The sequence below is a fragment of the Hipposideros armiger genome, unplaced genomic scaffold (genome assembly GCF_001890085.2).
Source record: "Hipposideros armiger isolate ML-2016 unplaced genomic scaffold, ASM189008v1 scaffold_513, whole genome shotgun sequence".
Classification (NCBI taxonomy): Eukaryota; Metazoa; Chordata; class Mammalia; order Chiroptera; family Hipposideridae; genus Hipposideros; species Hipposideros armiger.
In genome coordinates, this window is record NW_017731863.1 from 621,591 (window position 1) to 648,015 (window position 26,425).

Consider the following 26,425-nt stretch of genomic DNA (forward strand, 5'->3'; position numbering starts at 1 on the left):
CAAAACGACAGCAACTTGTCTGTTCCCCTTCCCCCAATTCCCCAGCACTGTTCCCATCCCCCCAATTCCCCAATAAAAAATCTTTAAAAAAAACAAACAAACAAAAAAAAACGATTTCAGCCATTTATGAGAGAGCATGTATATAAATTATCTTTTTGGGGGGCGAGGTGAGGATGGGAGCTAATATTAGATATTAAGAGAGGAAATGGAGTTAATGTTTGAAAGAGAAGTTATCAAGGACTATTTAAGTTTATTACTTCATGAAGAATAAAAAAAAATTTTCAAAAAATTCAAATTCCATATCCTTCATGACCCCACTGTCCACAAATGTGTTCAAAGCCAACGTGTAACTCAAAGGTCCATGAAGAGTCAGTGGGTTAGTCCTCCATCCTCAGTGCCTATTGCAAATCTCTGAGTTTTCCCCCAATGATCACCAGCCTAGTAAATATGCTTTATTTCGCTCAAAATACCAAAGTAAAAATATTTGTCAAGCATTGAAAACAACATGGATGGACCTGGAGGGTATTATGCTAAGTAAGATAAGCTAGACAGAAAAAGGCAAATACCATAGGATCTCACTTATATGTTGAATCTATGAAAACAAAACAAACGAACAAACAAAACAGAAACAGACTCAAGACAGCAAACTGATGGTTGCCAGAGGGGAGGAGGGTGAGGGATGGGTGAAAAAGTGAAGCAGATTAACAAGTACAAACTTCCAGTTATAAAACAAATAAGTCATGGGAATGTGGTATACAGCATATGGGACTACAGTCAATAACATCTTAATAACATTTTACGGTGACAGACAGTTATAGCCTTATCGTGGTGATCACTTTGTAAAGTATATAAATGTTGAGTCATTATGTTGTGCACCTGAAACTAATATAATATTGTATGTCAACTATATTTAAATAAATACATACATAGGAAAAAACTAACATGAAGAAGAAAACTCAAATTTAGCCTATAAACAGGACTCCACTACTCACGCTGTGTTTTGTTTGGTCCATCATATCATTTTAAAAACTTAAAAACATTAAATACGTATGTATTCAGATTCAAAAGTATTTATTCAATTCGAGTCTCTGTTGTATGTTTGTGTTTGTGTGTGTATGTATGCTATATACCATATATATATATTATAAAATTGGAATTTTTGCTACATATTAAAAAATCAGCTCAGGTGACAAATCAGAAAATCAGATCAGATGACATTTTGTGCCGTCATCACACTGGTCCTTGAAAAGCTAAGGTTGTTAAGGGCTGCTCACCTCAGGCTGGGTTCGCACACCCTTGCTCTGTCAAGTCCTCACCACCCCCTACTGTGTACAGATGGCCTACTGCACTTATGTCTATCAGCAGTCTGGCTCCTGTAAGCATCTGAATTTGCTCTCCCAATTTAAAATGGTCTTTGTAAGTATGTCATGAGGAAAGAACAGCATTTAAAAATCACTTGCCTGAAGAACGAGAGATTCTTTATCATTTTCTAAACGTGCTAGCCTTTCTTGATACACATCTCCATTCCCAGGTAGGTGTCCATTTGTCTGAAAAAGAAAAGTAATCTGGGTAAGGCTGACGACCCTCTTTAAAATGGAACTACTGTGGATAAATACAACATTGCATCTGCTTTTAATCCAAGGCAACGAACGGAACTGAATTCAGTACAGCTAGTAATGCCATTAATAGAAAATATGAGAAGGCAACTTGGTTTTTCTACTTCAAAATAGGTAAGACAGGCACGTTAGGCATGTAGGCATGTTTTCACCAAACTAAACAACTTCTCATCAAGCAGAAAATAATGACCCAAAAGGAACAGTGCCTGCTGATATTCACAGACGGTGGATGCATACCTGGGGTATGCAAAGCTTTGCACATGCGTGGTTGGGCACAAAACCCTATTTTTCCCTTGAATGCTCAGTGCCCCTTATTCTGGATAGGACAGTGGGATGCCCTTTCGTTCCTCCCCTCTCCTCCCAAAGTCCCAAATCCAGGACTGCAAATGGGAGACGACAGGGGCAACTTACACCACAGGCTTCTTCTTGGTACTTAAGTCTCCAAATCATGGAATAAATCTTCCCTTCCTCTTTGAAGGCTTTCTCTCTTCCCCGCAAAGCTTAAGCTCTCAGTCTGCAGTGACTTCCCCCGGCAGCACTGCTTAGCCACGTGCATTGGCAATTTATGACCTTCTGTCCTGAGTTCACTAATTTCTTGTGAGTTTGCTGGTTCATATAACATTATGCCACACTCCTGGGAAGAGCTTGTAAACAGGTAACATCTTGTAACCTCCACAGCATCCGGCTCAGTGCTCTCTCTTCCTTCCCATCCCTCGTGACACTCTCCCTCCACCCCCGGCTTTTTATAAGATCTGGGTATATTTACGAATGCTATAAATGCCAAAAGAAGTATAAATTGGGAAAGCAAGTTAGATTTTTTTCCTCAGTCGTCTTATAAATTCAAGTCATTAAGGAGACACATGAAAAGGCTTACAGAGAGCAGACCACATAAAAACGTCATTTTGAAATATTGTAGTACATGTGATATGTCCCTGTTATCTCATTTAAATAGCTCGTAACCATATAACATGTGATCTCAATAGGATTTCCTCATTTCTCATTCAAATGCAACAGAAATAAAAGCCAGTAGAATCCAAGATGGCTAGATGGGTCCATCCAGAGTTCAACTGAAAAATCAAATAACAACTTCGGATTTAGAATCAGAGAAAATACAAACTGTACATCCTTACCGCCAAGCACACATTTCAAGTGAGATCTATTATTTTTCCAGGATTAACTGGCATTATTATTCTACCTTGCCAACTCATGCAGTTTCTACTCTAAATTCTGAGAATAATAAAAGTCATGTGTTAGGAAGGGGGGGGGAAACAACATAAAAAGGAACATTAACAAAAAAAGAAAATTTCAGGACGCTTCTTCTAAAAACCTATGCACACTGGATATATTACCCATGAGGCCACAAAAGCATCAGAAGCTAATTTAGTAAGCATGCAATGTGAATTTAGAGTGGATAAAATTAACATCAGCTGTTTGACTACATACCTGCACTGCTCCCACAGCATATACAGTAATACCTTGGTTTGCAAGCGTAATTCGTTCAGGAAACAAACTACTGGTATCGCAAGACATCACTCATTTACCACGTTAAAATGTATTAGAAATGCTTGCTCGTCTTGAGGAATGCTTGCAAACCAAGTTACTCACAATCCAAGGTTTTACTGTACTATCTTCCTACTGTAAACTGAAATACCCAGAATTAAATGACAAGTATTATAAGGAGTCTGATAGAGTGGCCTGGACGACTGCCATCCCTGGGAACAACCATGAAAATGAAATTTATGCAACCTCTTGAGGATTGTTTTTTTGGACAAAAGCTAGGATGCATAACGCATGTTCTTAATTGAAGAAAGTGCTGAGACTGGCCCTACACAGCTTTAAATGCCTCGTTTTGATGAAGGACGTCAGGAGGCACGGGCTTTTAAAACCCCCCACACACGTTTTATAAACAAATCCATTTCATGAGCTAGTGTTGGGAGCCGTCTCAGAATAATGAGACCCTGGGCTGACTGCAGGTGGCTACAGACCCCCATGTTCTGTGTGCTGAGAAAAAAAGACTGCAAAACTGCGTGTTACCTGAACAGCAAAAGGGGAACTGCTAAAACAGTAACCCAGCAACGCCCAGCTCATCTCCTGTGCCATGGAAAAGCAGAAGTTCCTAAATCACAACCTCCAGACCCTCAGATGTCACTGTCTATGGACTTATGAACTTTGAGACTTTCTACCTTGGATTTATGAACTTCGGGACTTTTCCATCATGGACTTGCTGACAGTTGCTATTTGCCTCAGTTTCACTTTACTTAAAATATATTATTAGCCTATGCTATGTAATCATGTAACTTATTGCCAAGAGATTATCTCATCTCCAAACCCCTAAGTCAGGAACATTGGCTCCTCATTCCCCAAAACCCCCTACCAAATCCCCTATGCTTAGCTAAGATTTATTCCTGGTAAAAAAGGAACTTGCTTTCTATATAAGCAATATGCCTTTTAATAAACGCTGTCACTCACTACCTGCCATCAGCAGTTAGTGAACCTCCTAATCCCGACTTTGGTGTCTATGCCATCTCTTTCTTTTCTCATTTCCTTGCGCCTATCAATCCTGCTCAGGGACCTGTTCGGTGAGTTCATGGCCTGATCATCCAGGTGGGCCCCGGCTGTCAAGCGGGCTCTCAACAAGGTAGGAAAAAAAGTTTTCTGCTCAGTGAGGTCACAGGCAAAGCTCGCATGCACACACCCACTCATTTGTCCATGCGCATCCACTGTCAACACGCACAGGGTGAGTTGGACAGATTCCTTTAGGGCAGCGGTTCTCAACCTTCCTAATGCTGCAACCCCTTAATACTGTTCCTCATGTTGTGGTGACCCCCAACCATAAAATTATTTTCGCTGCTACTCTATAACTGTAATTTGCTACTGTTATGAATCGTCATGTAAATATCTTTTTGTTTTCCAATGGTCTTAGGCAACCCCTGTGAAAGGGTCATTCGACCCCCAAAGGGGTCACGACCCACAGGTTGAGAACTGCAGCTTTAGGGCCTCCCGAAGGGTGCTTTTAGACACGTGACTTGAATAGGGAAGATGGGCTCTAACTCCTCCTTGCCTTATTTACACGCACATTACCATGCTTCCCAAAGCTTCTACAGTGGGGGAGAGGGGTACATGCTGAGACTACATTATCCTGGTCACAGGTACACTCCTGAGTTCTCCAATTTACAGGAGGATACATTATTAGAAGGGTCCTAGAAGCTAAAGCCCAGCTCCTACTGCAGTAGCATACCATACATTCATTCACCCATTATTCATTCATTTATTCAATGTTTACTGAAAGCCAGCTGTGTGACAGGATGTAGATATCGCAAAAGAATCTCTCTTCTACTTTGGAAAGGTAACATGAGAGCAACAAAAAAAGCTATCCCTATTTTTCTTGCCACTTATTCGTTCTTAACTCACTTTCATAAAAGCAGAGAACTCTCTTTCTACTCAATCCAAACAAATAGCGGTAGCCAGGGGATTTCATGAAAAGCGCATCTCTCGCTTATCACACTGCACAGGCCTCTCTCAGTTGAGAATTCTACTGACCTGGTCCATTTGTTTTCCTGTGCCTGTGGATACTTTTCATAGAGGTCTACCAGAAGCCGAAGGAGACAACAGCTTTAACTTTAGCCAGGATGTCTAGTGACATGCTGCATAACTCAGATAACTATGACCACACATGGGAGACAATCTTAAGATGTACCTTGTTTGCCGAGACTTGAAAACACATTCCCTGGAGGCATACATGAAAAGAGAAGTTGGTCAGAGAGCAGCAGGGATCAGCGGATGCTGGGGATGGATTGTGTGGCTGCGAGTCAGGGACTTGGGAGAACAGCCAACAGCCCTGGGGAGAACACATGCCCCACGTCTGAACTCTTGAAATGATGAATATTTTTATTTTTACAAAAATGCTTTTTAAAGCTATTTTGAATAAATACCTATTTTTTAACATAGACATAAGATAGAAATTATTTTGGTGATTTAACAGGTTCAGAAGCCAGCCAAGAACACTTCATTTACCCCATTTATACTCTATGTATTTCATGGGTGATGATGTCTGATTTGGCGTTATCATCATCAGTATTTTCACTCACTCTGTTGAAAACCGTATTTTTGTAATATCTGTTAATTTTGAGATTGCCTCACAATTAAAACTGCCAAATAATCACACACTTTGGGATTTCATGACCTGATTCAGGTCACAACCATCAGCTTGGTCTAGTGAAAAAAGTCATCAAGTTAGACCTCCAGGAAGCAAAAGCTACTTGCTTGTCTCAAAGGGATGCATTTCTCTATTTGCCCTCTTCAACTCAGAGCTTGCTAAAGCACATGTTTCTCCATAGTTAATATTTGTGTTAAACGCCTGAGACTTAAAAAATACTTGTTCATTTCTAGAAGGTTCCAGGTATAGCTACCCTATTAAAACAAACTCATTCTTGTAGGTTGAATACCCCTTCACTGTAATGGCTACTAGTATTACTATTTTCTTTTTTCTTATCCAGCCTCTGATCATATGAAAACATTACACGGGCAGCAGAAATTAGTAGTGAAGGAATAACTTACATCCTACAGGAAACCACGGGATTATCCCTAGCCCGGGCAAAATAATAATTATCGGGTTGTCGGAAAAGTCATGACATATTTTTCTATGTTTTTCATTGCAAAAATGTGTCATGACTTTTCTGACAACCCAACAGAACTGCAAATGCCCAGTTGTACTAATGAGAAGATTAGTATCAATCGCAAGTACATGGACTCTCAAATTGGTCATCACTAAACATGAATGAAATCTTAATTATGTAACTAGTATCATTCATTAATAAGCTTTTCTAAAATATTACGGAAGGTTCTTCACAATCTGAGACATGACTGTACTTTTTTTGTCAAAACAGTGAACTATGTATGAGTAATTTGTAACCTAACTCCTCTTGGAAATGGACCCAACCCTTTCTTTTACTCAAGGCAAAGGGGTCCTGTTCAACGTTTTCCCTCTACTCTCTATAACCCACACTTCAGTATTACCTTTTTGACTAGTCATCCACCAGGCTTACTGATAAGCATTCAACATATGTTAGTTTATGGGGTATTCACAGTCTTGTGTGACAGAAACCATCATCCCCATTTTACAGACGAGGAAACCTAGACAGACGACTTAAGAAATTTCCCCCAAATTATACAAGCTTCAAAGAGTCAGAGCCAACATCAAAATTCAGGTCTGCTGTCTCCAGAGTCTGCATCTGTAACTGCCAAGATATAATCCTGCCTTCTTTAGCCTTCGCTGCTTTTTTACAACAGGACCTTCTTAATTTGTTATTTTGGCAATTTCCCCATGTACAATACAAAGGGGGAATTTGCTAAGATTCTGTGTTCCTTCAATTCTAAGATGCCATCAATTTTTATCACACTATTAATGTTTTACTGTGGTAAGACACACATGTAACATTTATCATTTTAATCATTTTTAAGTGCACAGTTCAGTAGTGTTAAGTATATTCACACTGGTGTGCAACCATCTTCATCATCCATCTACAGAACTCTTTTTCATCTTGCAAATCTGAAATTCTGTACCCATTAAATATTAACTCTCCATTCTTCCCTCCCCCCAGTCCATGGCAACTATTCTACTTTCTGTCCCTATGAATTTATTGACTACACTGTGTAACTTATTAGTTAAAAAAAAAGGAAAGAAAAAAGAAACAATTCCAGCTAAAATGTGTACATATCCCACTTTTAAGATCACAAAACACAATGCAACTTCTGACATATTAAAGTGGGAGGAATCTAATATTATCAGCAAATCATTAAATCGTAAGCCTAAGACCCTCTCTACCTGTTGGATTCTCAGAGCTGTCTCAATTCCCTTTTGGTTCTAAAAGTAAAGTCTACCACAGGCTTAACGCTGTGACTACTCATTTCATACTTATGCCCTAATTCATCCAAACACTCATTCCAGCTCTCCTCTTCTCTATTTGGGTATCGCGCTTTGCCATCTTTCTTCTTTATTCTTTCATTTTCTGTGTGCTTGAGCAAATACATGTAATTTCAGAGGATTGGGGTCAAGATAAGGGAATAGATAGAAGTAAATTGGATAAATATAAATAAGTTTAACTGAAAAAATTTACCTTGCTGGATCCACCTCTAGTTTATTTTTTAACTGTTTTAGGATAAAAACTGACTATTCATAAGTTGTGTAAAGTATTTGTCATTTGTGGATATTTAACATAAAAAAGTCAAATATTAAGACAGAAAGCAACCCAAAATACAAATTAACAGGCCATTATGCATTCAAGGAATAAATTTAACACGACAAACAATCTTAGTTCATTCAAATGGGCACTCCATTTTATCATTCAAGGAGCATCCTTTATTACAAATATACTTATTGTGCACCTACTATATGCCAGGTGTCATTCTAGGCACCACAGATATAGATTTTTTTTTAATACAGAAAAAATTCTCTGATGCATGATGTTTACATTCCAGTTGGAGGGACAGAAAATAAATGATATAAATATGGCACATCCATAGGACCTAAGTGGTGAGTGCTAAGAAAAAAAACAAAGCAGGGAAATGTAACGCAAAGAATGAATATGTGAAATTTTAGATATAGTGGCCAGGGAAAGCCTCATTGAAAGCATAACATTTAAGTAAGTACCAGGAGACTATGAGAAAAGTAGCCATACAGACATCTGGGGAGAGTTTTTCGGGCAGAGTAAACAGCCAGTCCAAAGGCCTGAGCCCGGTTTGCCCAGCATGTCTGAGCATCAGTGAGGAAGCCAATGTGCCCAGAGTGGAATGAAAGAGGGGAAGTGTAAAAATAATGAGGAGCGGGTCCTATAAGGCCTTGCAATCCAGACTCAGCATTTGGCTTTTACTCTGAGCTAGAAGTGAACAGTCATTGGAAGTTTCTAAAAAAGGAGTGGATGATATGATACAATTTATTCAGGTATCATCATCATCATTTTTACTCTTTTCCAGAAAGACGTTAACAGGACAGATTGAGTATGCGTTAACAGAAATGTTTGGACACAAGACTTTGTTTCGGACAACACTTGTTTTTGGACGCAAGTTAAAAATTCAAGCATAGGTACCTTTAAGCTATGGCTGCCACTGGCTTAAATGTGGGCCAGGAATAGGTTTTTCTCCCACTAGTAAATGCCTTTCCTATTATATGCCGAATAATCAGAAAAATCTAGGGTAAAGAAGGGGTGAGACAGGAAGTAGACATAGCCTAAGGAATATTCCAGGAAACATCTAATTTTAGAGCATGAAGCAATTCCCCAAAGAAATCAGCAAAGCTGGATACTTAAATCTCTGGAGGAGAAACCTGCAGAACAAATATAAAGTATAATAACAAGGCATCATGTATTACAAAAAAATAAACTAGCTCTGTCAAGGTTGTGTAGCTGCACCACCACTAAAACATGACTGTACTATTTGCACTCAGAAAGGGGGAAGCACCTTGGCTGGAGACATAAGGACACTCAACATGGCACTGGTTGGTGGCACCAGTATTTTGTGTCACATCATGTGAACAAGTTTTAGCTGTAGGATGTAGATTACGGTTCCCAAAGAAAACAGCTTATTCCATTTCTACCACAGATCTAAAAATAGATCTTAATTCTTTCATACAATTTTCATTAGCTTTTATATAAACACAATTAATTCATAAGCTTATTAATGTAACTTCCTTTAAATACTTACAAAATAATACTTTTTCTATCTTCCCTTTGGATATGTTTTTGTGATATTCTGATTTTATGTGTTTGACACATTATTAAAACCATGGTATTTATCAATGTGTTCAGGGAAAGGGCAAATCTGCCATAGCATCAATTTTTGAGAAGGATGCCTAGAAAGAGATCTCATTGTTCAGTGACTAAGAACATCATTTAAAACCCAACTCCACAACTTGACTCACACTCTGAAATTGAAATAACTGCCACAAACCACTAGATGGCACTTCATATCAAATATTGCTACAAACCTCCGTTGCTTTTTGAGGTTATCTATTCACTGTACTGCCTATTTAGAATAGCTTTTTACAGTAAACTGCCCAATATTACTGGGAGAGCATCTGTTATGTGCAAGGTTTTTTCTCTTACTGGACTATGTGTTCTAAGCCACAATAGGTCATTCAGGTACAATCTAAAAGCTAGCCCAGGACTGTAGCAATAATCAGGTGACCTGCTGGCACTCATGAAATGTATGTACACTAACAGCACTTTTTAAAAAATTACCCTTAGAGTCAAAATAGAATTGGGATCTCTTAAGGGCAAACCTGTTGCCCTATAATTTTTATTCTTGTTCTAATTGGCTATCCTATTTTCTAAATTTTGGAATAAGCAGCAAAAAGATTCACAGCATGGGATTGGAAACATGCAGACATCTACCATTTGACTCTGAAGCCATTCGATGAGCGTTTCTGCTGTTGAATCTGGGATCTGGCATCTCAAGCCTTCCTTCTCATCGGTTTCCATCATCTCCAACAATCCACGCAGGTCTTCCACAAGGTGCAGAGCTCGCAAGCTTCCCATGAATGGGGAAGTGGGAGACTGGCAGTCAAAAATCCCATTGGAATATTCCAGGGCCTTAGAGCCTAGGTTTAAAAACAAGAAAATCACAGAGAAAGCAACTGAATTTATATTCGATAACAAACCAAAGCTGAAGGTGGCAAGCAAGTCCAGTCACAGTGAGCAATAACCAAAATAAGAAACAGAAAGATAATTCAATCGTGGAAATCTCTCCGAGGCATAGTTATCTGGTGCAAAAATTCAAACTATATAATTGACAGTAAATATCAGTGGTCAAATACCTAACAGGGAGGCCAACTGTGTGATACAGTAAGAGTATAGCGGGCTTTGGTATAAGATGTGCTGACCTCATAGAAATAAGGGATAAGAAGGTAGCACATCAGTTTGTGGGGAGCCATGCATTCCAAAAAACACAAATTTTAGGGCCCGTAAAGTCTTTAAATTACCTATAAATAAGTTACGCAATGAGGTGGAAATTGCATAGCATAATTTCAAAGGTAAGAGGGCAAGCTCCCAGTTAACTTGCCAGAATTTAATCTCTGAAGAAGTTCAACAATTACATGTGCATATTCATATTTGTATATGTACGAGTATGTACGGGCATGTGTATGTAAACATTTTCCCCGTGATTGTTTGCAGCCTAGCATCAAATTCTCTTGCTAATTTTAGCTTTAAAAAACAGTTTTACAGCCTTTTTTGTTTTCTATTACTGAGAAAACATTCTGCTACTTCAATCCACATAAGTGACCCACAGCCCATTCTGAAAGCATTCATATATATCTCTTCATCTCTTAGATTTGTTTTTTTGGTCTGTCAAATATGCATACTATCAAATATAAATACTGACTTTATACTTAACAATAATTATGATATTTAGGCTATCACCTCATAAATCTGAAGGTTTTACAATTGGGTGAGACCTGTGAAACAATGTGTAAGTTCTCTCTCCAGTTGGCCATCTGACTTGATCAGCGCTAACAATGGGGAGAGAAACTCCCTTTCAGCTAATCCATTCCATTGATCTTCCTAACACTGGGCCAAATGATCTGGACCAAAATCTGCCAAACTCGAATAATGGCAACCACTGATATATTAGGCACAAGGCTAACTAAATGCTTCACAAAACCCTCATAATCAATCCCCTCAGGAACCCTGTAAAGCTGAGATGAGAACGCAGAAAAATATACATTGAGGAGAATATGTCAGGGGGAGGGAGGGACAGAAGAGCATTGAAAACCAGACAAGGTCAAATGTCCTATTCCATCAGTTTTAAGCATTAGGATCGCTGGATGATATTACTAAAAATACACGAGCCTATGATAACCCTCTATTCTGTTAAGTCTCTGTCACAAAACAAAGTGAGGATAAGGGAGAGGTGTGTATTTAGAAAAATTCCCTAAATGTTTGTAGTCATTTCTCCTCCTCTCTCTCACCTCAGTTGGAGGTATTAACAGATGTTAATTTGAAAACATAAATCCAGATCCTACCCACAATGCTATTGACTGACTTAGTTTGAGGTGGGACCTGAGGAATCTTGATTTTCTTAATAACTCTAATGTTGACAGGAACAAATACACCGATCTAGTGGAATATATAAAATGTAAATCCTTCAACTCCTGTTGCAGAAATAGCACTTCTCTGGTCAGCAGTTTCACTATAAGTGTAAGGTTCAAACCTCTGGTAAGAGCCTACAATTGGTTCTAGTTATGTTTTCTGAAATTCTGACAGGGCAAATACAATCTCTTTCCCACACAATAGTCCTTCAACTACTGGAAAGCACATATCATGCCCCGAGCAACAATACACTTTTCTAGGTTAAATGTAACCAATTCCTTATCGGATGTGGTGGTTAAAATGCTTTGCCTTCATACTAACCTCCTCTAGATAAGTTTCAGTATTCCAATTACCCTTTGAAAATGATATGCCAAGAACTGAATACAGTACCTCTAAGGTATGGTCTTATCTACAAAGGAGGTCAAATTGAAGTCGGATCTCCAGGACATATAAGTATAACAAAGGACGCCAAACCATGACATGCCACTTCCCTCAAAAAGAGAACCTTCTGAAAAGGAAAACACTTTTGGTTTCTTGAAACCACCCAAACAGAGTAGGATCAAATTTATGACAAGAAAAGATAAGCAGCTGAGGCACGACAACTAGAATCCAGGAGCAGTAGAGGCCAACTGTATCCTGACCCTGCTCATCAGGTACAACCCCACGCAATAGCCCATTCAACCTCTTCCCATTGTAATGGGTTCCTAAATACAGAAAGGGCAAAATACAAAATGTGACACGAGACCTTAGGGAGCCATCACTTTTGGGAGGCTGCATGGGAGTGAAAGAGTTCGCCTACGAGTCGGTCCCCTTAGCCATGATGAGAAAACAAGGAGGCAAAGGTCTGCTGCTTTTGCTCAGCTCCCATAATAGAGAATTGCTGAAGATTCTTAACAAGGAAGTAACAGGATCAGACTGTGTTTTAGAAAGGAGATTCTGGTGGTTTAGAGAAAGACGGACTAGAGCAGGAAAGCAAGAGTGTCAGGAACATCAGTAAGAGTGTTACTTAGATAAAGCAGGACAGGACAGATTTTAGAGAGGGAAAAAAGGGAATGGTAGAATTTGGTAAGAGGGCAAATGGATAGAACTGATTAACTAAGTTGGGGAACATGAGGGACAAAAGTGCGTAGAACGACTTAAACTTCTATTTAGGAAACTGTGTGGATGAAGGGCTATGAAATTAGCCGAAGACTACTAGAAGGGTTTCGGGGGAAACATAATGAACTCAATTTTTTAAATAATGACACTGATGTGTCTATACAAGACATTTCAGGGGAGATATCTGATTGGCAATTAGAGATAGGGACTTGAAGCTTAGCAAAGAATTGGAAAAGTAATTGGATGTAAGAGTCATTGGCAGAAAAGTGTTAACTTCAAGGGAACATATCAGAACATTCATGGATACTGGGTAGAGCAGTATCCCTCCAAGTGTGGTCCACAGACGGCCAGCACCCAAGTCACCCGGAAAACAGATTCTTTATCCTTGATCAGAAGCCTAGGATGGTACTGAAATTCTTGACATTTTAAAATAAAATTTAAGAATAATTCTGGTAGAAAATGAAGAAGAGGGACAAATATGATACCCTAGAGAGAGTATCAGTGGAGAGAGACAATAAATGAAAATAACAAAGTGGAAAGGTAATAAAAGAATTACAATGAAAAAGCCAAGAGAGCAGAATAAATGGCATGATTCCATTTTTTTAGAGGATGCAGATTACCTGCTATAATACCATCCATTTGCTCCAACGCTGCAGCCAACATGTCACTTGCGTCACTCATCATTTTGATATTTGTCAAGGGCAAATTCCAACCTAGATCTGAAAAAATAATGATATCATCATTACATCCTCTAAATGATACACGCTTCCTGGCAGGTTTGCTCATTCAATTTCAAATGATAATTCCACCTAGCAGGCAAATATGGGGAGTTTCTGAAGTAGCAGAGCTGAATTAACTGAAGCATTTAACAAGTGTGGCCAATAATCATCTACTGTACAGCATGACCATATGCTATACCTGTGTCAGTTAATAAAATAAGTAAGATTCAGTTCTTGCACTCAAGGTGTTTAAAATCCAGTGGAACGGTTTCCATGCTGTACTCTGTAAAGCTCTCAGTCCCTGTGAAAGGCATCGGGGATGGCTGTGGAACCTTGCTGAGGGTCATGAGGCATGCTGGGTAGACAAGACTTCTTTCTCCCTGCACCAGCCTTACCCAGTCTCTGCTCTTTTAATTTTGCTTTTTTATTTTTTCTATATAGAAAATTATCATAAGACTTGCCTAAGAAAATGGTTCATGAACATATATACTAAACACACACAAATCTGTTATTTTACAGTGTAACAGTAGTAACCATGTACTGAATGCCTCCAGTGGTCCCTATATATTTACACAAACTATCTATAATCCTTAATCATAACAACAACCCTATAAAATGGATAAATTCATTTCCATTTTATAATTGAGACCAAATATGTGTGTTGATTTTTGCATGGAAACATAGCAAGTAAAGCAAAACAGTTTTTAACCTACATCTGTCTTATTGCCACTATAATATTGAATTTCTGTTTATTTGATCCTATCTGAAAGATAGGTTTATACTGAAATTGTGTCAAAATCTACTCACTCTTTTGCCTGTTAAAAAATCGAAATTATCCTTGCAAAAAATTTGGTCATTAACAGGAAAAAGTCAAATTATGTGCTTTTCAATATTATTTAATGCATTTCAGGAACCTGACGAAGCATTCATATAAATTCTCCCAACAGGCCTAAGGGAGGCTCTTGCTACTTTGCAGATGCTGTTGTGTAGCAAATAACATGGGAAATAACGATTACGCTGTTTAACAGAAACCTTTGCCCTCTGTTTCCAAGCAGCCAGATTTCACTTATCACTTTATTTTTACAAACATATTTACAATTCTGATAAACAGCTTCTTGGATCAGTTCTCTACTGGATATTCGTTCCAATAAAATGCCATTTAATCATTGTGAAATATTACTTTGATTTTATAGTTTTTATAGACTGCATCTAAAGATTTGCCAGAACTTTACTCACTTCAGGAAGTATAAACTATCACTACAGTGTTATGTGGAAATCCTACAGCACAAAAATTCCCAAGGAAAGTGTTTACAGTCACCCAGACATCAGAGGGTTAACAAGTGAGGTTATAAACCTAGGCAGTTCTCAAAAATTTACTTGCACATTTAGCTAGTGCACAGTTCAGAGAGGTGGGGCATCAATTTAATAATCATGCTTCAGGTGGAAAACTTAAAACATAAAAATTGCAAACATAAAGGATTAAGAAAAGTAGCATACAGTCGTTGACTTTCATATAATTAAGTGGCTTGCATTCCCTTTCATTTTAAAAGTTGAACTTCAAAGAGCTCTAGATATTATGAGACACACACACACACACACACACACACACACACACACACGGTGCCAAAAAAAAACGTATACACATTTTAAGAAAGGAAAAAACTATATTAAAATTGTGATACTCAATATATACTGAAAACAAAAGATGAATACAAGTCATGTCAGGCTCAGCTATAAACATAGAAACATGGGGAATACTAACAAAAGAAAGCGATACCTTGAAAAAACTCTCATTGCCTCACTAAATCAGAAAAACAAATGCAGTAAAACCTTGGATTGTGAGTATTGTAGTTTACGAGTGTTCTGCAAGATGAGCAAACATTTCTAATACATTTTAACTTGGTAAACGAGCGATGTCTCGCAATACGAGTCGTTTGTTTCTGGAACAAATTATGCTCGCAAACCAAGTACATTTTAACATAGTAAACAAGAGATGTCCTGCAATATGAGTAGCTTCTTTCCGGAACGAATTAGGCTCACAAACCAAGGTATTACTGTATTTGCCTTTGGTAGCAATTATATTTTGTATAGAGCATGAACACTTTCAACTATAACAAGTAGTTATCAATTTCTTCACTGTTCTGTTCATAGAGGCTTTCAAATGCTATGGTATAGCTAGAGATATAAGAACGTAGGCCATGCTTTTCAAAGTGGTGAAAACCTGTTTTTAAAAAAAATTCTAATTCTTCAGAGATCAATCCTTTGTCTACTATCATAGAAATATGATGACAATATTATATTGTTATAAGTTTATAAATGCTTACTCTTGATCTCTATACTTATCATGTAACAGCCTACATGTAACTGTAAAGAGAACACAGTAAGAACAATAAATATGTATGAAATATGGCAAAGCTGGTAGGTGGTTAGGGTTTAAAAATGGAGGACAAGGGGGGTCAGGAGTTTGGAAGGGTTTGCAAATTAAATGGGGAAATCGGGGAGAATGACGAATTCAAAGGCCAAAGATCTCTTGTGGTCAAGTTCAATGATATTCCAAATATAGAGCTCCTATGAATCGATAAAATATGGGATGGGTAATGGCATTAACAGACATATAACAGAAGAAGAAACACTTTTAACCAATAAAAATGTGAAGAGATGCTTAATGTATTAATAACCAAGGAATTTAATACAACAATGTGATACTGTTTCATATTCAGTCAGTTGGGAAAAAAAAATTGTAACACTACCAAGTATCATAGTGGATGTGGATTCATAGAATCCCTTCTAGAATGGTGGTGGGAATGTAAAATGGGCTAAAATTAAACATTCATATTCATTTTTAATCTAGCATTATTTACTCCAAAGTATATAACCAGGAGCAATACACGGATGTTCACAGTAGGACTTTTCACAAGGACAAAAATGTGGAAATGACCCAAATGCCCATCAATATGAAAACAGATGAATAAACTGGTATATTCACACAATGGAATTACATACAGTTGTCAAAACTAAAGCAATGTATGTGTAGTCTGAACAAATCTATGCAGCATAATAGCAAATAAAAGAATAAGTCTCTGGTCAATTCAGCAAGATGTTTTATAAAATTAAAAATAATTAAATACAAATAAACATATGAAATACATATAGACTCAGTGTAAGCATACGCAGAAATTAAAAAAGGAATGATAACATGAAATTTAGAACGATGGCTACCTCAAACCAGGGACATAGGGGGACAGGCTGAAAAAAAGAGTTACATGGGTAAATGAATGTCAATGTCAAGTTTTTGAGTTAGGTAATGAATTCAGACATGCTTACTGCATTATTTAAAATGACAAAATCGGAATTCCATTTCTGATAATGGCAGAATATATTTTATAGGATAAATTGTCCCACAAATAGCAACATAAAACACTACATAAAGACAATTTTGAAGAAATTAGAGAGCCACAAAAGCAGGTAAAAACTGGAGGGAATTCAATCTTGACTAAAGGGAACCATATGAGTGAGATTCATGTTTATACATCTTTTCACCTGTGGACACTTCTCAGTCCCTGTGATGCAGAGTTACTAGGACTTGTGAAGAAAATCACAATCTTATTGATTCAAAGGATAGAAGGGGTACAGTTCTTACATTATATACAAAGACGTTTAATACGAATTCATGAGAGACTGTTGTAAGTTAAGAATATATAATGTAATCCATTAAAACTATAAAATAAAGAGATATAAATAGAAAACCTATTAGGATGATGAAATGGAATACTAATAAAAACCGCAATTAATCTGGAAGAAGGCAATAATCGTGAACAATGGACAGATGGGATAAACAGAAATAAAATGGAAAGATGGTAGTTTTAAACTCAATGGTATAATTACATTAAATATAAGTGAAATAAACACTATTAAAAGTCAGACTGGTTTCAAAAAAAAACAGATCCAACTATATGCTATTAATAAAAAATATAAAGTGAAAAATGAGATGCCATGCACATAGTAAGCCTAGGAAAGCAGGAGTGATTATATTAATATAAGAAAAATGGCTGCCAATCAAGAAATGTTACTGGAAAGAGAGATATTTTATAATACTAAGAGTCAATTCACCAGGAAGTCAAGTCATCACAATTACAACTTTTTTTTGCAACTAATAACAGAGCTTCCAAATACATGAGGCAAAAAACAACACAATTGAGGGAGAATTACATGAATTAAGTCCATTCGTATTTAATCTAAATGATGATATGGTTAGATTTAAGTTTACTGTCCTGCCATTTTTTTTTCTGTTTGTTCCATCTGTCATTTGTTCCTCTTTTTCAACATTCTTTTGGAATGGTACACAAGGTAGGGAAAAAAATCCAGTAATAATATAGAAGATTTGAACAACACCATCAACTATCTTGACCTAATTTAATTTATAGAACAAAACACTCAAATGCAGATATACATTCTTTTCAAATCCACATGTTACATTCACCATGATAGGCCACGTATGCAAAGCCACAAAATAAGTCTCAGTAAGTTCCAAATGGGCTTTAAAGGACTACACAGAAGACTAAGAATAGCCACCTGAGTGGTAAAGTACTAATACTAAGAATAGAATTTCCATATATATTAAAATTCTGACTTGCCCATGGCTTGAGTTATTTTAGAGGCTGCCTAATTTAGTGAGCATCTGTGTTGATAAAGCTATGTCAATTGTCATGGCTGGGTCAAAGTATTTTTAAAAATAGAAAGGCTAAATAAAAAGGCTTCAGAAAATCCCATGTTCTTAAAAAGATTTTCCTATATCCTCAAAGCCATTTCTGAGAGGAAGATTCCCCTGGGTGTCCTCACATGCTTAATACAATGGATGTTATTCCAATACAATGGAATATCACTCCACAATTAAAAAGACTGAACTATTACAACAATATGGATGGACCTAGAGAACATTATGCTAAGTGAAATAAGTCAGTCGGAGAAAGACAAATACCATATGATCTCTCTTATATGTGGAATCTAAAGAACTGAATAAATGAGCAAAGTAAACAGAAATAGTCTCAGAGATATATAGAGGAAAAACTGATGATTGCTAGATGGGAGGGGGTGGGGATGAGGGATAAGGGGAAAGGATTAGACAGCATAAATTGGTAACTACAATACTGCCACAGGGATATGAAAGACAGTTTGGGGAATATAATTCATAATGTTGTAAATATTTTGTAGGGTGTCAGATGGTCACGTCTTGTTAGGGAGACCACTTCATGGACGGTGTAGATGCTCAACCACTGCACTGTACACCTGAAGCTTATGTTGAATAATATTGTATGTTAACTATAATTTAATATACATATAGTCACGGGATGTGGAGTATAGTGTGGGGAATGGAGTCAATGGAATTGTAATTGATATGTATGATATCGGGGCAGGGTGGATTGGGGGAGGGGTTGTCACTTTGTGAGGGGTGAAAAGTATAACTAGTGTATTGTTTTGTACATCTGAAACTAATAAAAAAGATTAAACTATTGATACGTGCTACATTATGTTGAGCAAAAGAAGCCAGATATAAACAACTGTACTGTATGATTCCTTTTATATGAAATTCAAGAACAGGCAATCTATAGTGATAGAAAGCAGAACAATAGTTACTTGCAGGAAGTGGCAAATAATTAAAGGAGATACTGGAGGATTTCCTTTTCAATATTTGATTCAGGTGTTGGTTACACAAGTTTATACATTTATCAAACCTCATCAAACTATACATTTAAGATGTATTATTTCACTGTATACAGAGTTCATCTCAAATTTTTAAAATTAGGAATAAGGGTGATTGTTAGAAATTAAAAATTATATTTTAAAATGAACTAAATGAATTACTATAATAGGAAATACATGGACTTACAGTGATAATGTCATGAATCAAGGATAATGAATAATCCAATTACAGATCTGAGGTCCAAATTAAAAGACTCAGAATATCCACGTCCCTTTGTTCTAACTCTTTGCTCACCCAGAAACCTGATTATAATTTGGTCTTTTGGGTGGACAAAACCATTTAGAAAATTAAAACTTCGACATCTAATTATTCTCACATGCTAGCAAGGTCATTTCTAGACTCTAAACAGCTACTATATACTTCTTTGAATGACTTGCTGAAGGAAAAGCTACCAGGAAATACAACTACCACAACAAAGGAATGAGGTTTGGGTTCAAGGTCATAGTTCGAACTGGAGAAACCCCTTACTTATTGGGTGATACAAACTGAGAGGACCAGCTGTGTTTGCAGGAGTCCTCAATCTAGTAGTTTTCTATTCCAATGGCTTAATAAAAATAAGCTCGGAAAAGTCTTAGAGAAGTAATCTACTGGGAATAATATTCATATATTAAAGTGTCAAAGAAAGTCCCAACAGAAGCATGTTTTGTGTATATTTCAAGCTTGGTTAGGACCCATTTAGAGCAGATTTGAATGGGATAAAATATCAGGGAAAGTTCCAGCAATGGGTGTGGTGGCTAAAGGGTTGGCAGAAAACTAAAATTTTTTGCAAGGTTGCTGACTAACTGATGTTTTAAGTCAGTCTGGCTGCCCAGTCTCTCTGTGGAGAAGGCAAGGCTGTATGAAAATTATAAAGTTTGTTTTCAACTTTGGTTAGAAAGACATTTGTCTTAGCTTTCTCAGCTTTCCTTAGGTAAAATGTTCAGGTTTGAAAGAGAACCTCTAATTTTGTGCCCAGAGACGGGTACAGTACACTGAGATTAAGACACTTAAAAGAAGAAATCCCTTCACTGAAAGAAAGTTTACATACATCCCACTAGGCTGGTCGAGTGCCCTATTATTATGTGGTCATTATTAGAACAACATCTTTTCCTATAAATTACCCACAGATTTCTCACCAATTTTTTCCCAAGATGCTTACTAGGGATGTTAATCAAGTATACAATGATTTCCAACGTATGCAGCAATACAATCTTAGGAAAGAGAAAATGTCTTAAAAATGAAAAGACCCAAAGGCAGTAGGAAGGAATATCAGTGGTTATCAAGCTGTGGTTCCTGGACCAGCAGCAGTAGCATCACCTGGGATTAGTTAGAATGTCAATGCTTGGGCTCCACCCTAGACCTGCTGCATCAGAAACTCCAGGGGCAGGGCCCAGCAGCCGGGTTTTTTACAAGCTGGCCCTGGGATTCTCAGGCGCAATCACAGTATGGAATGAGAGTGTATCAGGGGCCCTCTTTCTTCTTGGGACAAGCCCCACCCAGATGAGGTTGGAACCGGCTACCAAGGTAAACAAGGACGGAGCTCCTCTCCCCAGCCCCCGATTCTTACTTTTGATCCAGAAATAACAGCTCTGAAGAAGCAAGTATGTTTAGTCCAAAAAAATCTCTCCCTTTTAACTTTAACTACTAAGTCTTTATGTCTGCAACATGTTAAGATTCTTAAGCAATCCCTCCTTGCTTTCTGGTTCTCTGCTATGTATCTGTCATCACATACTTCCTTCCCCCCACAGTATTAGTCCAAATCCTTTTCACCTCCCATCTGCTCTAACATCCCTAAGAAAATGAATTCAGAATCACGGGAAAAGGGAAACACGGTACAAAGTGGGGGTCAAGAGGCAGGGAAAGTGTTGAAAACAGAAAAAGTTGAGGATGTTGGCAGCAGGGGTAACACACATTTGCAAAATGTGTCTAACTGTAAAATAGGTATAATATTGATGACATAAATGAAAATGTGAACACTGACTATATTTGAAAATATTAAAGAATTATTTTAATTTTTAAGTTATAGTTCTTTTAAGAGCTTTTATTTTTTAAGAGATACTTAGCCAACTATTCATGGATGAAGTAATACAATAGCTGGAATTTGCTTTAAAATCATAAATACGGGAATAGGATAAAGATATAGATGAAACAAGATTAGCCACGATTTGATCATTATTGAAGGTGGGTGATAAGTATTGGGTAACATTATACTAGTCTATCTACATTTTCACATATTTGAAATATAATAAAATATTTAAATGTTTCATTCATATCTCTAGACAATAGGATTTTCAAACCCCTCTGACCATAATATATTGCCTTAAATATTTTATTTTTCTATCATAACCTCAAGCATACCAAGGGCTCATCAAATATTTACAAACCAAACAAAAAAATACTTATGCTAACCACCTGCATAAACAAGCACACACTCAGAAAATGGAATAGCATCTCACAGATAGAGAATCGTAAGGCAGAGCATAAAAGAGGGAGTATTAATAGCTGTGCATTAGTAAAAGTTACTTCTCTTGCTCACTAAAATGAAGAGCCACAAAATGATGGGGCAAAGCTGGTAAGTATTCAAATAAATAAAGCAGCAAGGGAAAACACAGGACAAGATAAAAGGAAACGAGCTTTTCAGATCTGTGCTATGAATATTTAGAAATGAAGGGAATTGATAAAAAGGTTCATACAATAAGCCAAGATTCTTTACTTCTTCCATAAGAGGATGCTGCTACCATGAAAAACTGATGTGTATTAAAATATCAGTAAAGCTGAAGGTCTTGTGATAAATCGAAAGAATTACCATTTCTCTGTATCTATTATTATTGGTATTATGACTGCACAAAGAGTTAGGAATTTGCCCAAGGTAACTCAGGAAGTAATATCTGAGTCCAAAACCCATGTTGTTCCCAAGTATGTCTCCCACTGATTCAGTTGGCATTTATCCAATAGCCAGTGTGCCCTGACTAGGATCATCAACCTTGACCTTTCTCGCAAGCTTTTAATCCAAATTATACCCATCCTGCAGGCCTCTCATGCTGCACAACACAGCCTCCTCTGAACACACCCCTGCTCTCTTCTCTCTCTGTGCTGTCACATGAGCTGCTTTTTCTCTGCCTCGACCACCCTTCTGTGCCCTGGTACACATGCTTTCAAGACTCAGCTCAGCATCCTTTCCTCTAAGGCCTTGCTGACCCCTCTCTGAGCAGCCATTGCATGACTCCAGGAAAGCCTTAATCTTACAGTATTTGCCTCCTTAACTAAGCTGTACCCTCCTTGAAAACAGAGACTGTGTTTCTGATTTCTGCATCCCCAATATCTTGTGTGGTGGACATCAAAGGCCTGCAGCATGGTGCTATGCTCCAGCGGCTCCTCAAACATGCACACGTTCATGTCATAACTATCTTAACTCCCATATTCCCTGTTTTGGCTAATAGCATGACCTTCCTCTTAACTGATTAAGACAGAAACCTATCTCCTCACCTTACCTTTTAAGATAAATGCGGATACATTTGATCATTGCTATTACCCTTGCTATCTACAATTTTACAAAATAAATTTTCATGCTCTTCAAGATGTAGGAGAACCAAATTCACTGTGCTACTTTGGAATGACATTATTCCTAAGAGTTTGCAAACTTAGTTCCCCATATGATGGAGGAATCTCAGCGGGCCTGAGAAGGTTTTAACTTCTAATTTTCCAACCCACACTAACCCAAACCACCTGTAGACTCATCTCTCTCCTAGTTTCCTACCCAGGTCTACCAACCTAGCCTTAGCTGGCTATAAGGTAGGCATTTCTGGGATGTGGGACCCAGACTTGCATCCTACGGAGGGCAGGGGTGCATAATAGCTACTCAAAGCTCTGAAAGGGAGGGAAAGGACAAGTTGCCTATGTATAAGCACCCTCTAAAGAAGTGTTTTATAAACCATGGGTCATAAGCCCTAAGATTAGAAGATAGGGAAATAAACTTAGTAGATTGCAGTCAACATTTATTTAATAAAACAGAAAACATCAGAGTGTCTCACAAGAAAAGCTTAAGTACTGTTTTGTGAAACTTTTGATTCAGTTATTATGTACATATTTGCATGCAATAAATATTGAAGGCCTACCTTCAATACCTGTGCCAGGTACTGGAGATAGAACAGTGATAGAACAGAAAGACAAGCAATAAAAGAAAACTATTTCTGCCTTTAGGAGGCTGACATACCAGTGGTTTCAGAGTGTGTGTGTTTATGTGGGCATGGATATATATGTATTGCATCATAATATAAGAAAGTGTATCTTACACTAGATCAAAAACATTTGAGAAAGACTGCTCTAAAGTGGTGCTATTTAAAATGGGGTCTGTGAGGGCCGGCTGAGTGGCGCATTGGTTAAGAGCTGGCTTGGGAAGCCAGAGGGCCCTGGTTCGGATCCCACATATGAGGGCCAGTGACACTGCCCTCTACAGCTAAGATGCTGAACAACAGCTCAACCTGGAGCTGGGCTGCCTTGAGTCGCCGGCGACGGTGTAAGCTGCAACCCCTGTGGCAGTGGGTTGCCATGGGCTACCGTGTGTAGCCAGCAGCCAGCGTGAGCGGCCAGCAGCCGCAGTGAGCGGCCGTCCAGAAGCCGGCGACTGATCTGCCTTGCCCGGGAAGAGCGCAATGATGGTGCCAACTTGGGCCAGTGAAGCAACGTCCTCCACAACTAGACTGAAGAACAAAAGGACAGCAACTTGTTTGTTCCCCTTCCCCAAATTCCCCAGCACTGTTCCCATCCCCCAATTCCCCAATAAAAATCTTTAATAAATAAATAAAATGGGGTCTGTGAACTGGTGTTCGTCCCCCAATTGTTTCTGGTCTACTAAGAGATAAGAACAGAAATTCAGAATAAGTATTTAGAAAATTTTATAGCAACCTGACCTGCCTGTGATATCCAATTATGTGATAACTTTTCTGTCCCACCCAATTTTTTTAAATTGAATTTTACAGAAAGAATCAATCCATGATACATTGGGGGAGGGGAGGAACCTGGTCCTTCACCAGAGATGGTTGGAGAAGCACTGCTCTGGAGGAGATACACTGGACGTGTATCTTGGGAATAAGTGTGTATACAGTATTTTGATTGGCAACTGCAGCCATGGACTATGGATGGAGAGAAGGGGCAACACAGGGAGTCAGAGAACCTCAACAACTTGGGGGTACAGTTCAGGTTTGCTCTCTCTCCACACATGTCAAATGATAGAAATTAAATGGCAAGTGGAAAACTGTTAGCACTGACACTAACGATATATGGTTCAATTCAGAAGAAGTGAAACAAAAGCCATTTTTTAGTTGTTAAAAATTAACATGAATGGCAGTCACATAATTGAACTACTTCTATGTCTAAATATGATTCATCACAACAGCAAAATAGTATAATTTCTGATCCACTTTGTTTTAATTACAGCAATAAAGACTATATATTTCTCACTAAATTTTCATAGTTTGTCATTCATACAACATGGCCCCAAATGTGTTGTACTTAAAATGTGGAATCTTGCCAGCATACCCAATTGATTGGGAACAGTGGTGATGACTGTGGGCCAGAGAGCAGTTTTGTGGAGGAATAAGACTTTATAATAATTTTAAAAACTAAACTGTTTATCTAGTGGATAATTTCTGTTGGTTTCTCTTTCAACTGGGTGTGAGTTTCATTCTTGGCTATATAGCAAGTGTAATGTCAACATTTTTTTTCTTTTATAGCATACATGCTTCTGGCCATAATCAGCAGATGTTTTCAGCTGTTGGAGAAAAAAATCAAAACGAGAGCCCTGAAATTATAGTTGAATGTACAAAATATAGTCTTCACACAGTTTATTCTCTATTATAGTATTAAAATACAATGGGAATTCTGTACAATTAATGAGTACTGAACCAAGTAATAATGGGTAATATAATGCCTTTCAAGTTACTTGTATTTCAGTCCTGAAAGACTGGTGATAATTGCTGCAGGAGGAGATATGCATAAGGGAGGGGTAGTGAGAACCAGGAAAGCAAGGCCAAAAATTATTTCCCAGCTCAGGTGCTGGCACGCTATAGCCCATACGCCAAATCTGGCCCGCTGCCCATTTTTGTAAACAAAATTTCATTAGAACAGTCACACTCTCTCCTTTATGTATTATCTGTGCCTGCTTTCAGGCTTTCATGCTACAGCAGATCTGAGTAGTTGTAACCCACAAAGCCCAAAGTATTTACCATCTGGCTGGCCCTTTGCAGAAAAAGTCTGCCAACCCCGGCCCCAGACCTATCCGACAGTCTCCTGAAATACACAGACCCCTCCCCTACTCATTCATCCACCTACCGATTGAACAGTATTTACTGAGCATCTATTGGGTTGTTGGAAAAGTCATGAAGTATTTTTGCAATGAAAAACATAAGAAAACCTACATCATGACTTTTCCAACAACCCAATATTATATATCAGGCACTATTCTAAATGATAAGGATATAGTAGTAAAGAAAGAAGAAAGAAAACAAAAAATTAAAAGAAAAGTTGTTGCTCTAACATCAAGAAATTATAAACAGATAAATATATTTAAAGATATAGATGGTGATAAATCATATGGGCAAAACAAAGGAAGGAAGGATGATAAAGATAACATTAACTTACCATATACCTGGCGCTATTTTAAGTGTTTTCATGTATTAATTCATCGAATCCTCACAATAACCCTATTGACACAATATTTATCCCTATTTTATAGGTGATAAAACACTCACAGAAAGGGCCCTGAAGTCATACAGCTGGAAAATGGATTTGAAGCCAGACAGTCCGACTCCAAAGCCCATGCCCTTAATTATACACTGGGCTGGCTCTCTGTGCAGAAAGGGAATGGCAGGGAGTTACAAGTTTAATATGATAATCAGGGAAGGCCCCACTGATAAAGCGACATTGAGCAAAGTCCCAAAAGAGGTGAGGGAGAAAGCCACGTGACTATATAGGAACAGCTTCCGGGTAGAAACAACAGCTGTACAAAGGCCTGGAGGAGGGAGAGCCTCGTGTTATTTGGTATTGAGAGAGGGAGAGAGGAAAAGAGGGAGGGAGGGAGAGAGGGAGAGGAGGGCAAAGGAGAAGGGGGAGAAGTTACACAGAGTGAAACGCACAAGTCCTTACTTACAGTCTGATGAGTTCTGATGAATG

General features: G+C 37.9%; 1 protein-coding gene across 16 annotated transcripts in view; it reads right to left on the reverse strand.

The window, feature by feature from the left end:
- PPFIBP1 (PPFIB scaffold protein 1) overlaps positions 1-26,425 on the reverse strand; it is a 175,915-nt gene that overhangs the window by 46,349 nt on the left and 103,141 nt on the right. For all 16 annotated transcript variants that reach the window (XM_019668042.1, XM_019668044.1, XM_019668043.1 and 13 more), the window contains 3 exons: positions 13,417-13,515; positions 10,004-10,209; positions 1,461-1,547 (listed from right to left, as the gene is read on the reverse strand). In XM_019668042.1, the coding sequence (XP_019523587.1) occupies positions 1,461-1,547; positions 10,004-10,209; positions 13,417-13,480 (357 nt within the window). In that variant the 5' untranslated portion in view covers positions 13,481-13,515. The remainder of the gene's footprint in view (positions 1-1,460; positions 1,548-10,003; positions 10,210-13,416; positions 13,516-26,425) is intronic.